General features: G+C 45.6%; 1 protein-coding gene across 1 annotated transcript; it reads left to right on the forward strand.

Annotated features, from left to right (window-relative positions):
• Positions 1-4,834: 4,834 nt before the first annotated feature.
• Positions 4,835-9,800, forward strand: LOC123411105 (carboxyl-terminal-processing peptidase 3, chloroplastic). Its single transcript, XM_045104029.1, has 12 exons — positions 4,835-5,287; positions 5,376-5,457; positions 5,607-5,737; positions 5,821-5,907; positions 5,987-6,065; positions 6,712-6,800; positions 6,999-7,040; positions 7,327-7,446; positions 7,915-8,001; positions 8,083-8,232; positions 9,038-9,145; positions 9,245-9,800. The coding sequence occupies exons 1-12, from the start codon at positions 4,970-4,972 to the stop codon at positions 9,491-9,493; spliced, it is 1,542 nt and encodes a 513-aa protein (XP_044959964.1). The 5' UTR covers positions 4,835-4,969; the 3' UTR covers positions 9,494-9,800.
• The last annotated feature ends 6,744 nt before the right edge of the window (positions 9,801-16,544 follow it).

Genomic DNA, 16,544 nt, shown 5'->3' on the forward strand with positions numbered 1-16,544 from the left:
CTTTGAAGTTCTATATGTTGGTTGAATAGATGATTCTGAGATTATGTGATGCATATCGTATAATCATGCCCCGAATACTTGAGGTGACAATGGAGTATCTAGGTGACATTAGGGTCTTGGTTAATATGTATCTTAAGGTGTTATTCTAGTACGAACTCTATGATGGATCGATCAGAAAGAATAACTTTGTGGTGGTTTCGTACCCGACAATAATCTCTTCATTTGTTCTCCGCTATTAGTGACTTTGGAGTGACTCTTTGTTGCATGTTGAGGGCTAGTTATATGATCCAATTATGTTATCATTGTTGACAGAACTTCACTAGTGAAAGTATGAACCCTAGGCCTTGCTTCCACGCATTGCAATACCGTTTGTGCTCACTTTTACCATCTGTTACCTTGCTGTTTTTGTAATTTCAGATTACAAAAACCTATATCTACCATCCATATTGCACTTGTATCACCATCTCTTCGCCGAACTAGTGCACCTATACAACTTACCATTGTATTGGGTGTGTTGGGGACACAAGAGACTCTTTGTTATTTGGTTGCAGGGTTGCTTGAGAGAGACCATCTTCATCCTACGCCTCCCGCGGATTGATAAACCTTAGGTCACCCACTTGAGGGAAAATTGCTACTGTCCTACAACCCTCTGCACTTGGAGGCCCAACAACGTCTACAAGGAGAAGGTTGCGTAGTAGACATCAGTAACGTAGCATAAATTCAAAAAATTTCCTACGCATATTCAGATCTTCCTATGGAGAGACCAACAACGAGAAAGGGGTGAGTGCATCTTCATACCTTTGAAGATCGCTAAGCGGAAGCGTTACTAGAACGCGGTTGATGGAGTCGTACTCGTGCCGATTCAGATTTCGGTGTGATTCCGATCTAGTGCCGAACTACGGCACCTCCGCGTTCAACACACGTGCAGCCCGGTGACGTCTCCCGCACCTTGATCCAGCAAGGAGGAGGGAGAGGTTGGGGAAGATCTCCAGCAGCACGACGGTATGGTGTCGATGGAGAGACGAGGTCTCCCGGCAAGGCTTCGCCAAGCACCGGCAGAGAGGAGGAGAAAGAAGAGCAGGGTTGCGCCGAGGGAGATCGAAAACTGTGTCCTCAAAAGCCCAAAAGTGCCCACCATATATAGGAGGAGGGGAGGGGGGTGCCACCCCTAGAGTTCCCACCCTAGGTGGTGTGGCAGCCCCCCAGATGGGAGGTGCGGCGGCCAGGGCACGGGGAAGGGGTGGCGCACCCCTAGGTGGGCCTTAGACCCACCAGCGCCTAGGGTCCCCCCCTCTCCACCTCCTGCGCCTTGGGCTGAGTGTGGGGGCGCACCAGCCCACCTAGGGGCTGGTTCCCTCCCGCACTTGGCCCATCTAGCCTCCCGGGGTCGTTGCCCCATTCCGGTGGACCCCCGGGGCCACTCCCGGTGGTCCCGGTACGTTACCGGCGACGCCCGAAACACTTCCGGTGTCCAAAACCATCCATCCTATATATCAATCTTTACCTCCAGACCATTCCGGGGCTCCTCGTGATGTCCGAGATCTCATCCGGGACTCCGAACAACTTTCGATAACCTCATATAACAATTCCCTATAACCCTAGCATCATCGAACCTTAAGTGTGTAGACCCTACGGGTTCGGGAGACAGGCAGACATGACCGAGACACCTCTCCGGCCAATAACCATCAGCGGGGTCTGGATACCCATGGTGGCTCCCACTTACTCCACGATGATTTCATCGGATGAACCACGATGTCAAGGATTCAATCAATCCCGTATACAATTCCCTTTGTCTGTCGGTATAGAACTTGCCCGAGATTCGATCGTCGGTATATCTATACCTTGTTCAATCTCGTTAACGGTAAGTCTCTTTACTCGTTCCGTAGCACGTCATCGTGTGACTAACTCCTTAGTCACATTGAGCTCATGATGATGTTCTACCGAGTGGGCCCAGAGATACCTCTCCGTCACGCGGAGTGACAAATCCCGATCTCGATTCGTACCAACCCAACAGACACTTTCAGAGGTACCCGTAGTGCACCTTTATAGTCACCCAGTTACGTTGTGACGTTTGATACACCCAAAGCACTCCTACGGTATCCGGGAGTTGCACAATCTCACGGTCGAAGGAAAAGACACTTGACATTAGAAAATCTTTAGCATACGAACAATACGATCTAGTGCTACGCTTAGGATTGGGTCTTGTCCATCACATCATTCTCCCAACGATGTGATCCCGTTATCAATGAAATCTAATGCCCATGACCAGGAAACCATGATCATCTATTGACTAACGAGCTAGCCAACTAGAGGCTTGCTAGGGACACATTGTGATCTATTTATTCACACATGTATTACTGTTTCTTGTTAATACAATTATAGCATGAACAATAGACGATCATCATGAACAAGGAAATATGATAATAACCATTTTATTATTGCCTCTAGGGCATATTTCCAACACACACCTCTCTTGCGTATACACATTGGATCAGAATGTGCTCGATATTGTCTTGGTCCTGGAGGCAAATGAAACAAGGAGAGGGGTGATCTTGCAATCCATGTCTGGCGCGGCGATCCGAGGTCCATAAATGCCGCTGCGCGGCCAACCAAGCAAAGATTTTGCACCTAAGGGGTTCCCAGCTCCTCCAAATACACTTCGCAAAGGGGACCCTCTCCAAGCCAGTGCACAGCCTTTGGTAGGTAGATCTCGCCGTGTACACTCCTGATTTGTCGCAGGGCCACGAGAAGGCGTCCAGCATCTGCGCGTCCCTCTGCACAGATCCAATCGCGTGCACCAGATGCATAAGTTGAAGTTGGGTCGTGAAGGAGACGTTGCCATGTATGTCCTGGAGCCATCTATTGTTAGTCAGAGCCTCCAGAACCGTCATCCGATTGCGCGTGCGAGTATCTACGCTGCTATGAATCAGCGGTGCGATGTCAAAGATCGCAAAACCATGAAGCCATCTATCCAGGGCCGGTCCTGAGATTTCGGGGGCCCAGGGCGAAACTAAAATTTAGGACCCCTTAGTATAAATAAATAGTATAGATTAACGAAATAAATAGCAAAAAAACGAGACATAAATTTAGGCTTCATAATAATTCTGAAAATAAATAAATACGAATCAAAATTAGGGTATAAACTACCTAAAAATTAAAAAGGAATCACTAGATCGTAGTAAAATTAAGACTTTGTGATGCATGCATGCAAAGATTAAAATTAAGACTTTGTGATGCATAACATCCCATCACAATCGCTGCTGAGTCGCTGCATGCAAAGATTAAAATTAATCGTAGTAAAATTAAGAATTGTGGTCGCTGCATGCAAAAATTAAAAAGGAATCAATTGCCGTCCAGATTAAGAATTATGATCGTTGCATGCAAAGATTAAGAATTATGATCGCTGGCTCGCTGCATCTCACCATCCCTGCTTGGGAGTTGGGACTCACATGGGAAACTCTGACGAACGCGGAACGCCACGGAGGAACCGGAACGGAAGCTGCCGTCGAGCGGAGCGCTGGATCTCCTGCAGTCCTGCTGTGCGTTCGTGGGCTTCGTGCGTCGGTGCGTGCGGCGTGCGCTTGCGGCTGCAGCGATTCTGATCGCTAGGGATGAGGGATTGAGGGAACGCGCCGCTGCCGTGCAGGGAGACGAGAGCAGAGCGTTCGTGATTCGTGGGGTTCGTGCGTGCGGCTGCAGCTAGCGATCCTGTCGTGGACTCGTGGTGATAAGAGTTTCGCTCTAGCCCATTTGTGATTTGCCTTGTCTCTTGACCCACGGAATAGGCCTGGTTTTTTCTATATTAATTATAATACCACGTATATATGCAGGGGGCCCCCAAAAAATTTGGGCCCCGTGCGGCCGCCCCCGCGGAACCCCCCCAGGGCCGGCCCTGCATCTATCCCTCCAGAACAGCACACGGCTTCCAACGCCCACCTTGATCAGCACCAGGCTGTCGAACACCTGCCTTGCCGACTGATCATCGGACATGGTAATACCTTGCCACGGTCTGCCTGGGTCTGTTCTACGGAGCCATTCCCAGCAAACTCGCAATGCCAAAGCATGCAATTGCAGGTTCTTCATGCCCAGATCACCGAACTGGGTCGGTCGACAGATGGAGTTCCAAGCGACCTCACAGTGCCCTCAGCTAACCTTTCTATTCCTTTCCAGAAGAAAGCTCTCAACCAGCTATTGATCTCTTCGAGAACCCAGATCGGCACTTCCATCACCATTAAGTGGTGGACGGGCCTAGCTGCCGCAACAGACTTCACCAGCACTAGCCTGCCGGCCCGCTGAATTAGCCCTCTCTGCCGCGCGGGCACGAAACGCTTGGCTTGGTCCAGAAGGGGTTGCCATTGCGCCCTGGTGAGTTGCCGGATCGCCAGCTACAGTCCAAGATATCTACAGGGGAACTCACCCGCCTGGCATTGCAGCACGTCCGCCACCCTCAGTTGATCTTGCTCATCCCCTCTGATGAGAATGACTGAGGATTTGGTGTAGTTGACCTTGAGGCCGGACGCCTCGCCAAAGAATCAGAGTTACGATGTACATGTGCGTGTTTAAAATCAATCTATGATTGAATGGTTAAAAGTACCGTGGTATCCTGGTCCACCTGAGTTTAGATCCTAAATGGAGATGTGCGTTTGTGATTTGAATACCAGCACACTTTTTTTAAAGAAAATCACTAGTCGCGCCTGTATATTCCTCTGCATATTTGTTGCGCCCACCACCACGCAAATGCTGGACCGAGAGACGTGTCCAGGCCTGAAGAGGCCACGCAGAGATCCCCGGCACGGATCTCCTCCTGTCCACCAAAACCCAGCGGTAACAGCCAAAAGATTCCTCCCGCTTCCTCGCTCCTCTCTCTCTCTCGTGCAGACTCCGGCGGGTTTATATCCCGCGCGCTCGCAGGAACCCCGAGCCCACCCGCGCCCGCTCCCGTGGCCGCATTGCGTGATTGCTCGCGTCCATGGAAATGGTAGAGTGCTCCCTGGCCGCCTCCCGCGCCGCGAGGCCCGTGCTCGGCCGGGTCCCGAGGTCCCCGGCGCCGTTTCTTGGCGCCGGGAGGGCCAGGCTCCGGGTGCGGTCCGAGAGGCGGGAGCAGCCTCCGCCGGTCGTCAGGGCCTCCGCGCCGCCGGAGCGCGACGGCGGGGCGCTGGGGAAGGCGGCCGCTGGGCTCGCCGCCGCAGCAGTGGTGTCGCTTTCCGGGTTCGCCGGGGACTTCACCCCGCCGCCGGCGCGGGCCGAGTCGCTCACCGTCGCCTTCCCCGTCTCCAAGGCCCGAGAGGTGGGTCTCCGTGGTCCTACCGCGGGCACCACCTTCCAAGAAAGGGGGGGTTTTGGGCTGAATTTCTCGTTTGGGTTCTTCTTGGCAGGTGAACCGGGTGCAGAGGACGCTGGTGGAGGCATGGGGGCTGATCCGTGAGACCTTCGTAGACCCCACCTTCAACCACCAAGGTATACAGATTGCATACACTTGTTCTTGGTGCCGTTTCGAATTTATAACTTAGAAAGGTCGTCGAAGTGGTGTAAATTTGGTAGTGGTTGATGCTGCTTATAGAGTTCTAGTGAAGTTACCAGTGTATGTGGTTCTGGTTGGTGTGCAGACTGGGACCAGAAACTTCAGCAGACGATGGTGGAGATGTTCCCGCTGAAATCGGCAGACGCCGCCTACGGCAAGATCAGCGGGATGGTGTCCACGCTAGGGGACCCTTTCACAAAGATCATCACCCCCAAGGTATGCATACCAGGCTTCAGGCTTGTTCTCACAGTCACACATGGTGCACTGTCACATGGCTAATGCTTGTTTGGGAGATGCAGGAATATCAGAGTTTCAAGATCGGAAGCGATGGGAATTTGCAAGGGGTTGGCATATTCATAAATAGGGACCCTGCCACCGGACGCTTGGTAAGGTCACATTTTCTTATCTGTAAATAAGAGGAGAGCATAAGAGTGTCACAGTTTATACCTCCAAAACGTGTTGCAGCTTGTTATGAACTGCATTGACGGAGGCCCAGCCGACAGAGCAGGCATACACGAAGGCGATGAGCTAGTTGAGATCAATGGTATTTTACCTTCTGTATGAAAACTTCATTGTGCTAAAAGGCGATACTTACATACTTTTGAAAAGCCTTGCTTGTAAATTCATATCAATCTGAGACACACCGATGTCCTATGTAGCTAAATAAAATATACTGAATTTTTGGGCTGATATTGACCGGTGAGAAGGCTATAGAAACAACAATGTTCATTGGTCACAACTAATAATATTTAAAGATGGCAGAGGCTAGTCGATTATGCCAACTAATAGATTTTTTTATCGCCCTTTCTATCTATTAACAATGACCGAAACTAAAGAAAAATTGGCAAAAGTATGAACTCTATGCTGTGGATAAATAATATGATCCATGCATGTCTCTGAACATTGGAAAACCAAGTTGTTCTAGATTTAAGAACTAGTTTTCTTTACACCCCACAGAAGTAGCATAGCAATAGAGATTAAGAACGCATGTTCACATACTATGCTTATCTGCTGATGAAGCAGATGAGCGTTACCTCGTGACTGATTGTGGTTTTCTAACTAAAAGGGTGGAACCTTCTTCTTTTAACTAGTCTTAAGGTGAATGGTGCAGTCTTGTTGTTATTATTGAGTTCACGAGCTCTCCTTCTTTTCATAATACAATATGCCCTTAATCTCAACTGGTTTTGTAGGGAATAGTGTTTTAGGGTTGGACGTAGAAGCTGTGGCTCAGAGACTTAGAGGTCGTGCTGGAACGACTGTGGAAGTGAAACTGTTGGATGTATGCTCTTCCTTATCCTTAAACTCAACTTGAGAAGTAGTACTTGTTAGCGTTTTTCTATCTGTATTTCAAAAGCAACATTTCTCAATCATAACTCTTAGTTATGTCATGATCACATCACAGATTCTAAGTTACATACATTTGTCATCTTCTATCCTAACTTTCCTCATGTTCCTGTATTTTCTAACTGATACCCAGGGTACTGGAATTGAAAGGAGTGGTAGGATAAAGCAAAAAGAGGTATATGCCTAACTGCTTTTCATTATGTAATAACAACTTTCCTGAAGACGAAGGCAGTAAATAACACATAATAACATCAACGCAATTTATCTAAATTCTCTTATCCTCCTTATAGGAAAACATATTTCTAGACTTCCTCTTTGAACATTCATGGCTAACATTTTTCATTTGTGTGATTTGAAAAGTGTTGCGTTGTTCAATTTAATCCAAGATGTGTTCAGTATCCCTCATTAAGCGTATGATATTGTACTTTCCTAATTACAAGTGCACATTTTATTTCCGAAAGGTCCAGCTATCTCGTGAGGTAATCAATCTTTCACCTCTATCAACGACAATCATCTCCCATAGATCGGGTGATGGGCATGAGGGCAAGACTGGGTATGTTAGGCTAGCTGCATTTTCTCAGGTAAGTACTAATCTTTGTTAGATTTTTTCACTTGCAGTTTTTTATAGATAAGCAAAGTTGTAATTTTATACTTCTTAATACCAAACTACATAGCTCTTTTATTGCTTTCTACGTGAAATTATCATAGTAAAGACATTCCTACTGTTTTTTGTATTCCAGCTGCCAGTCATACTGAAAAATGGATCCAGGTGATAGGTTGTTTTATGTCAATGTGCATGCACATGTTATGTTTTATTCTTCTATCATCCATACACACCCAAACTCACTAAACTAATCCAGCACCAATATCTTCTCCGACTTAAGAATTTATTGCTTATCTTCAAGATAATATTATAAAACCTCGAGTATTTTTATTGTCAATCTAATGTTGATTTGTTTGTTCTGATACTAATGAATTTGCCAAAGTTGCAAATATTATTACTGATATTTGAGCGCCTTCACTCATGTTTTATTTAATTTTCAACCCAGACTGCTGCTGCTGAAATGGAAAGTGCCATTAAGAAAATGGAGGATCAAGGTGTCCAGTCATATATTTTAGATCTGCGGAATAATCCAGTCAGTATATTCTCATCACAGTCTGTCTTATAAATTATAACTTCGACGCAAAAATCATGTATTAATGTTACTGTCTAACAGGGTGGTTTGGTAACGGCTGGTCTTGATGTGGCTCAAATTTGGTTAGATGGAGATGAAACTCTAGTGAACACTGTTGACCGTGAGGGCAATGTGCAAGCAATAAATATGGTCCAAGGCCAATCTTTAACACATGATCCTCTTGTGGTGCTTGTGAGTACCCACCCTCTGCACATTTGACTATGTGGCCTTTGTTGCTTTCTAATCCACACGGGCAGAAAATTCATACTGTTCATAAGATTCACATTCTTCCATCATGTTTTCCCGCTTTCAAAAAAGGCAAGCAGAATAGAGGTGCTGCTTCACTGCTGGTTCAGTTTTTAATCGTGATGTTTTATATCTCCTAATAGAAAAGAGTAAAACCACAAAGTTACAATACCTCACAAGAAGGTACCCTACCTCTGTCCAAATATAGAGGGCCCCCTCAAGTTTTGAGCTAACTTCGATATTAAATTTAACTAATAAAATATGAGTTGTATGTTATAAAACTTATACCATTGGAAACATCTTACGAATAAGAATCCAATAGTATACTTTTTGTGGCAACTCATATTTTGTTAGTTAAATTTAGGATCAAAATTCTAGGAGGCCGTATATATTTGGACGGAGGGGATACTTATTTCTCACTTAGTGAGACTACTTTAAGAAGCACAAATATAGACCTGACCATTAGTTCAGGTCAAGTAGTCAACATAGGAGGAATCTCCAAAATTTCTCATTTGCAAATGAGCACAGTTACATATGTTTTTTACTTAAATACTGCAACATTTGTTTTTTCTCATTCGCAAATGAGCACAGTTACATATGATTTTTATTTTAATACTGCAATATTTGTTTTCCCCAAATACCAGCATCACATGAATGTTTTTTGGCTGATGTTCATTTATAAAAGAAGTGAAACTTTTTTTTATGTGAGGCCTGTCGCTTGTGTTCACGTGTGCGGTGTGCCAACATGTAGGTCAACGAAGAAAGTGCCAGTGCAAGCGAAATTTTGGCTGGGGCACTGCATGACAATGGCCGTGCTATTCTGGTAGGCCACAAAACCTTTGGCAAAGGAAGAATACAGGCAAGGCCGATTTCTCTAGATATAGGTCTTACATTCTTGGATTCTGTTATGCTTCAGTTCAGACACACGTATAACTAACCAAACCTGATCTTGGTGCAGAGTGTCACAGAGCTGGATGATGGCTCTGCTCTATTCATCACGGTTGCAAAGTATCTCTCTCCGGCGCTGCACGAAATCGACCATATCGGGATCCAACCCGACATACAGTGCACCGCTGACGTGCTATCCTTACCGAGAGCGCCTTCGCTCACCGAGAGCAACGAGGCCACGAGTCTGGAGATGGACTCGTGCATTATGGTGGCGGAGCAGGCGTTGGAGATTCAGCAATCGAAGGGTTCTGCTTCGTAGATGGTTCATTACTGATAGCCACAACTGGACCCTCCTATGTTGGCTACTACCTCTGTAAATAAATATAGTACTCCAACGCCTGGATCACTGTTGTATTCTGCATTGTAGTGTGTGTATACGGTAGTGTAGACTATAGACTGGATCACTGGTTAGTGATGTAAGATTGTATAGGCTGATCCTATGTTGTTAGATTTGTAGGTGGTGAAGCAGGGGTTCATGGGTGATCAGGGTTAGAGATTGTAACTTGTATTGTTGTACTATAAACAGCACATTGGCTGCCCAGCATCATTATCAGTTTATTCCGGTATGACCTAGCGGAATGCACAGGCTGAGATACCGCTGGAAGATACACTTTCCATATCTATTTTTTCGAGAGATACGTCCCCATTCTTGTGTTGAGATCAAAGAGATTCCACTCCAACCATAGAAACTTTGATCCCTAGCCACATCATTGCTTTCCACCCGAATCATCTCCTACTCCAAAGCCAAAATATGTAATGTTTGAGTGTTGAGAAGACTATCATTTGACACACAAAAGTAAGGAGGTCATCATCATTATCATCATCTATTACCTTTTAGACGGTGGTGCCTGATGAGTGTTGTTTTTTACACTCCTCTAACCTGAGTTTAAACCGAGATATTCGTTCTGATATTGTCACTAATGACAATGAATGCATATGATTCCAAAAATCGTTTTTTGCTTTGTTTCCACAAGAAATGAGCTATTTATGGATGAAATCAAGTCAATACTTGCGAATGGGTAAAGCGGAGATAGAGGGGGTCAAGTGGGAGGCGCATCAAAGGAAACAGATCAAAAGACGATGTTTCATGCGCCCGCGCCTGTACATATGAGCGATCTTATGGCATGGAAACTGAGGGTCCTCATCAACCCAAAGGTTCTCTATAGGTATCTGTGAGGGTGTTTGTTGAGTTGGCATGGATCAAGACTGGGATTTGTCACTCCGTGTGACGGAGGGGTATCTGAGGGCCCACTCGGTAATACATCATCACAATGAGCTTACAAGCAATGTGAGTAAAGAGTTATCCACGAGATCTTCTATTTTACGTAAGTAAAGAGACTTGCCAGTAACGAGATTGAACTAGGTATTGAGATACCGACGATCGAATCTCGGGAAAAGTAAAATGCCGATGGACAAAGGGAATTGTATACGTGATTGATTGAATCCTTGTCATCGAGGTTCGACCGATATAGATCTTCGTAGAATATGTAGGAACCAGTATGGACATCCAGGTCCCGCTATTGGTTATTGACCTGAGAGTGTCTCGGTCATGTCTGCATAGTTCTCGAACCCGCACGATCTACACACTTAACGTTTGGTGACGATGTAAGCATAATCGATTCATTGTGTTGGTGACCGAAGGTTGTTCAGAGTCCCAGGTGAAGATTGATATACAGGATGAAGGCCATCGGAGTCCGAAAGTGTTCTGGGGCACACCGAGGAAGTGACGGAATACCGAAAGGAGTTTCGGGAGGCCGAGACAATTGTTGGGGGCCTCATGGGCCAAGGAGAGGGGGCATGAAGCCCACCAGAGGGTTGGGCACCGCCCCCACCTTAGCCCACTTCGACTAAATGGAGTGGGCCTCACCCCAGGGAACCGGCCAGGCAAACTTGGGTGGCAAGGCACCCAAGTGGGAGGGGCCACCCCAACCAGAGGGAGAGAGAGGGCAGCCACACCTGAACGTTGTATGGTGCTGCTACTCCTGTCCCTCGTAGTGTTGGAAATATGCCCTAGAGGCAATGATAAAATATTTATTATTATATTTCCTGTTTCAAGATAATCGTTTATTATCCATGCTATAATTGTATTGAATGAAAACATAGATAAATGTGTAGATGCATAGACAAAACAACGTCCCTAGCAAGCATCTAGTTGGCTAGCCAGTTGATCAAGGATGGTCAAGGTTTTCTGACCATATGCAAGTGTTGTCACTTGATAACTGAATCACATCATTAGGAGAACCATGTGATGGACTAGACCCAAACTATGAACGTAGCATGTGATTGTGTCATTTTATTACTATTGTTTTCTGCGTGTCAAGTATTTATTCCTATGACCATGAGATCATATAACTCACTGACACCGGAGGAATACCTTGTGTGTATCAAACGTTGCAACGTAACTGGGTGACTATAAAGGTGTTCTACAGGTATCTCCGAAGGTGTCACTTGAGTTAGTATGGATCAAGACTGGGATTTGTCACTCCGTGTGACAGAGAGGTATCTCGGGGCCCACTCGGTAATACAACATCACAAACAAGCCTTGCAAGCAATGTGACTAAGTGTAAGTCACGGGATCTTGTATTACGAAATGAGTAAAGAGACTTGCCGGTAACAAGATTGAAATAGGTATGCGGATACCGACGATCGAATCTCGGGCAAGTAACATACCGAAGGACAAAGGGAATGACATACGGGATTATATGAATCCTTGGCACAGAGGTTCAACCGATAAAATCTTCAAAGAATATGTAGGATCCAATATGGGCATCCAGGTCCCGCTATTGGATATTGACCGAGGAGTGTCTCGGGTCATTTCTACATAGTTCTCGAAATCGCAGCGTCTGCACATTTAAGGTTCGATGATGTTTTAGTACAGTTGAGTTATATGTGTGGTTACTGAATGTTGTTCGGAGTCCCGGATGAGATTACGGACGTCACGAGGGTTTCCGGAATGGTCCGGAAACGAAGATTGATATATAGGATGGTTTCATTTGGTCACCGGAAAGTTTCGGGCATTTCCGGCAGTGTACCGGGTGGGACGAATGGGTTCCGGGTATTCACCGGGAGGGGCCCACCCACCCGGGAGTGAGCCCAGTGACCCTAGGGTGTCGCACCGACGCTTAGTGGGCTGGGAGGCCAGCCCAATAGGGCCATGATGCCACAAGTGGAAAAACACAAAAGGAAATAAAAAAGGAAAGATGGAGGTGGGAAGGGAGAGGAGGACTCCTCCTTCCCCAAACCGAATTGGAGTTGGAGTCCTCCTCTCCACTTTGGTCGGTGCCCTTGGGGCTCCCTTGAGCCCCAAGGCTAGCCCCTCCCCTCCTCCTATATATACTGGTGGTTTTAGGGCTTTTGAGACACAACTTTGCCACGTGCAACTCAAACCTATACCACGTAGTTTTACCTCTAGATCGGATTTCTGCGGAGCTCGGGCGGAGCCCCGCAGGAGTAGATCATCACCACCACCGGAGCACCGTCACGCTGCCGGAGAACTCATCTACTTATCCGTCTCTCTTGCTGGATCAAGAAGGTCGAGATCTTCATCGAGCTGTACGTGTGCTGAACGCGGAGGTGCCGTCCGTTCGACGCTAGATCGGAACGGATCGTGGGACGACGGTGATTTGAATCATGAAGTTGTACCACTACATCAACCATGTTTCTTAAAGCTTACCGCTTAGCGATCTACAAGGGTATGTAGATCTAATCTCCTCTCGTAGATGGACATCACCATGATAGGTCTTCGTGTGCGTAGGAAATTTTTTGTTTCTCATGCAACGTTCTCCAACAGTGGCATCATGAGCTAGGTTCATGCATAGATGTTATCTCGAGTAGAACACAAAAGGTTTTGTGGACGTTGATGTTCGATTTTCTGCCCTCCTTAGTCTTTTCTCGATTCGGTGGTATTGTTGGATTGAAGCGGCCCGGACCGACATTAGTCGTACGCTTACGAGAGACTGTTTTCATCGACTGACATGCACCTCGTTGCATAAAGATGACTGGCGGGTGTCGGTTTCTTCAACTTTAGTTGAATTGGTTTTGACCGAGGCGGTCCTTGGAGAGAGGTTAAATAGAAATTTGCACATCTCCGTTGTGGTTTTTGCATAAGTAAGATGCGATCATAGTAGATACCCATAGCAGCCACGTAAAACATGCAACAACAAATTAGAGGACGTCTAACTTGTTTTTGCAGGGTATGCTTGTGATATGATATGGCCAATGACGTGATGTGATATATTGGATGTATGAGATGATCATGTTGTAATAGTTAATATCGACTTGCACGTCGATGCTACGGCAACCGACAGGAGCCATAGTGTTGTCTTTAAACTAACGTTTGTGTTTGCAGATGCGTTTACTATATTGCTAGGTCGTAGCTTTAGTAGTAATAGCATAGATAGCACGACAACCTTGATGGCGGCACGATGATGGAGATGATGGTGTGGCGCCGGTGACAAGAAGATCATGCCGGTGCTTTGGTGATGGAGATCAAGAAGCACAATATGATGGCCATATCATGTCACTTATGAATTGCATGTGATGTTAATCCTTTTATGCACCTTATTTTGCTAAGAACGACGGTAGCATTATAAGGTGATCTCTCACTAAAATTTCAAGATGAAATTGTGTTCTCCCCGACTGTGCGCCGTTGCGACAGTTCGTCGTTTCGAGACACCACGTGATGATCGGGTGTGATAGACTCAACGTTCACATACAATGGGTGCGAAACAATTGCACACGCGGAACACTCGGGTTAAACTTGACGAGCCTAGCATGTGCAGACATGGCCTCGGAACACAAGAGACCGAAAGGTCGAGCATGAATCGTATAGTTGATATGATTAGCATATAGATGCTTACCACTGAAACTATTCTCAACTCACGTGATGATCGGACTTGAGTTAGTGGATTTGGATCATGTACCACTCAAATGACTAGAGAGATGTACTTTTTGAGTGGGAGTTTATCAGTAATTTGATTAGTTAAACTCTAATTATCTTAAACATAGTCTAAGTCCACTTTGCAATATTTTATGTTGTAGTTCAATGGCTCACGCAGTAGCAACCCTGAATTTCAATACGTTCCTAAAGAAAGCTAAGTTGAAAGATGATGGAAGCAACTTTGTAGACTGGGCTCATAATCTAAAGCTTCTCCTGCAAGCTGGTAAGAAGGATTATGTCCTTAATGCTGCGCTAGGAGATGAACCACCCGCTATGTCTAGCCAAGATGTTTTGAACGCTTGGTTAACACGTAAGGAGGACTACTCGGTAGTTCAATGTGCAGTCTTGTATGGCTTGGAACCGGGACTTCAACGTTGCTTTGAGTGTCATGGAGCATATGAGATGTTCCGGGAGTTGAAGTTTGTCTTTCTGAAGAACGCACGATCGAGAGGTATGAGACCTCCGATAAATTCTATGCTTGCAAGATGGAGGAGAATTCGTCTCTCAGTGAACATGTGCTCAAAATGTCTGGGTACTCAAACCGTCTAGCTGAGCTCGGGATTGAACTCCCGCAAGAAGCTATCACTGACATAATTCTTCAATCACTGCCACCTAGCTATAAGAGCTTTGTGTTGAACTATAACATGCAAGGGATGAGCAAGTCACCCGGCGAGTTATTCGCGATGCTGAAAGTCGCAGAGTCAGAACTCCGGAAAGAGCATCAAGTGTTGATGGTCAATAAGACCATTGGTTTCAAGAGAAAAGACAAAGGCAAGAAGGGTAACTCCAAGAAGAGCGGCAAGCCTGTTGCCAATCCGACGAAGAAACCCAAGGCTGGACCTAAGCCTGAAACAGAGTGTTATTATTGCAAGGGAATGGGTCACTGGAAGCGCAACTGGCCCAAGTATTTGGCTGGTAAGAAGGCGGCCAAGGAAAAATCAGGTATATTTGATATACATGTTATTGATGTGTACTTAACCAACTCTCGTAGTAGTGTGTGGGTATTTGATACCGGTTCTGTTGCTCATAATTGCAACACGAAGCAGGAACTACGGAATAAACGAAGGCTGGCGAAGGATGAAGTGACGATGCACGTGGGAAATGGTTCCAAGGTTGATGCAATCGCCGTTGGCACAGTCTCACTTCAGTTACCATCAGGATTAGTTATGAACTTAAAATAATTGTTATTTAGTGCCTGCGTTAAGCATGAACATTATATCCGGATCTTGTTTATTGCGAGACGGTTACTCGTTTAAGTCAGAGAATAATGATTGTTCTATTTCTATGAGTAATATCTTTTATGGTCATGCACCCAATGTGAGAGGATTGTTCATATTTAATCTTGATAGCGATGATACACATATACATAACATTGAGACCAAAAGATGTAGAGTTAATAATGATAGCTCCATGTTTTTGTGGCACTGCCGCTTAGGTCATATTGGTGTAAAGCGCATGAAGAAACTCCATTCCAATGGGCTTTTGGAGTCACTTGATTTTGAATCACTTGACACATGCGAACCATGCCTCATGGGCAACATGACTAAGACTCTGTTCTCTGGAACAATGGAGCATGCAAGTGACTTGTTGGAAATCATACATACCGATGTATGCAGTCCGATGAGTGTGGAGGCACGCGACGGATATCGTTATTTTCTCACCTTCACTAACGATTTGAGTAGGTATGGATATATCTACTTGATGAAGCACAAGTCTGAAACGTTTGAGAAGTTCGAGCAATTTCAGAGTGAAGTTGAAAATCATCGTAACAAGAAGATCAAGTTCCTACGTTCTGATTGTGGGGGTGAGTATCTGAGTTTCGAGTTTGGTGCTCACTTAAGACAATGTGGAATTGTTTCACAATTGACACCGCCTGGAACACCATAGCGTAATGGTGTGTCCGAACGTCATAATCGTACTTTGTTAGAAATGGTGTGATCTATGATGTCTCTTACCAATTTGCCGTTATCGTTTTGGGGTTATGCATTAGAGACAGCTGCATTCACTTTAAATAGGGCACCATCAAAATCCGTTGAGACAACACCATACAAGCTGTGGTATGGCAAAAGATCAAAATTGTCGTTTCTTAAAGTTTGGGGATGTGATGCTTATGTCAAAAAGCTTCAGCTTGAAAAGGTGGAACCCAAAGCGGAAAAGTGCATCTTCATAGGTTACCCAAAGGAGACAGTTGGGTACACCTTCTATATCAAATCTGAGGGCAAAGTGTTTGTTGCTAAGAACAAAGCTTTTCTTGAGAAGGAGTTACTCTCAAAAGAATTGAGTGGGAGGAATATAGAGCTTGATGAGGTTGTCGAACCTCTAATTCCTCTAGATGGTGACGCAGGGCAGGGGGAAACCTCTGTCGAAGCGA

The sequence above is a fragment of the Hordeum vulgare genome, chromosome 7H (genome assembly GCF_904849725.1).
Source record: "Hordeum vulgare subsp. vulgare chromosome 7H, MorexV3_pseudomolecules_assembly, whole genome shotgun sequence".
Taxonomy (NCBI): Eukaryota; Viridiplantae; Streptophyta; class Magnoliopsida; order Poales; family Poaceae; genus Hordeum; species Hordeum vulgare.

Excerpts from the sequence above, each read along its gene's own strand:
- LOC123411105 (XM_045104029.1), top strand. The coding sequence starts at position 4,970 with ATGGAAATGGTAGAGTGCTCCCTGGCCGCCTCCCGCGCCGCGAGGCCC. Across the intron at positions 7,041-7,326 it reads GTAGGATAAAGCAAAAAGAG|GTCCAGCTATCTCGTGAGGT; the intron begins GTATATGCCTAA and ends TATTTCCGAAAG. Across the intron at positions 7,447-7,914 it reads GGCTAGCTGCATTTTCTCAG|ACTGCTGCTGCTGAAATGGA; the intron begins GTAAGTACTAAT and ends TTTTCAACCCAG.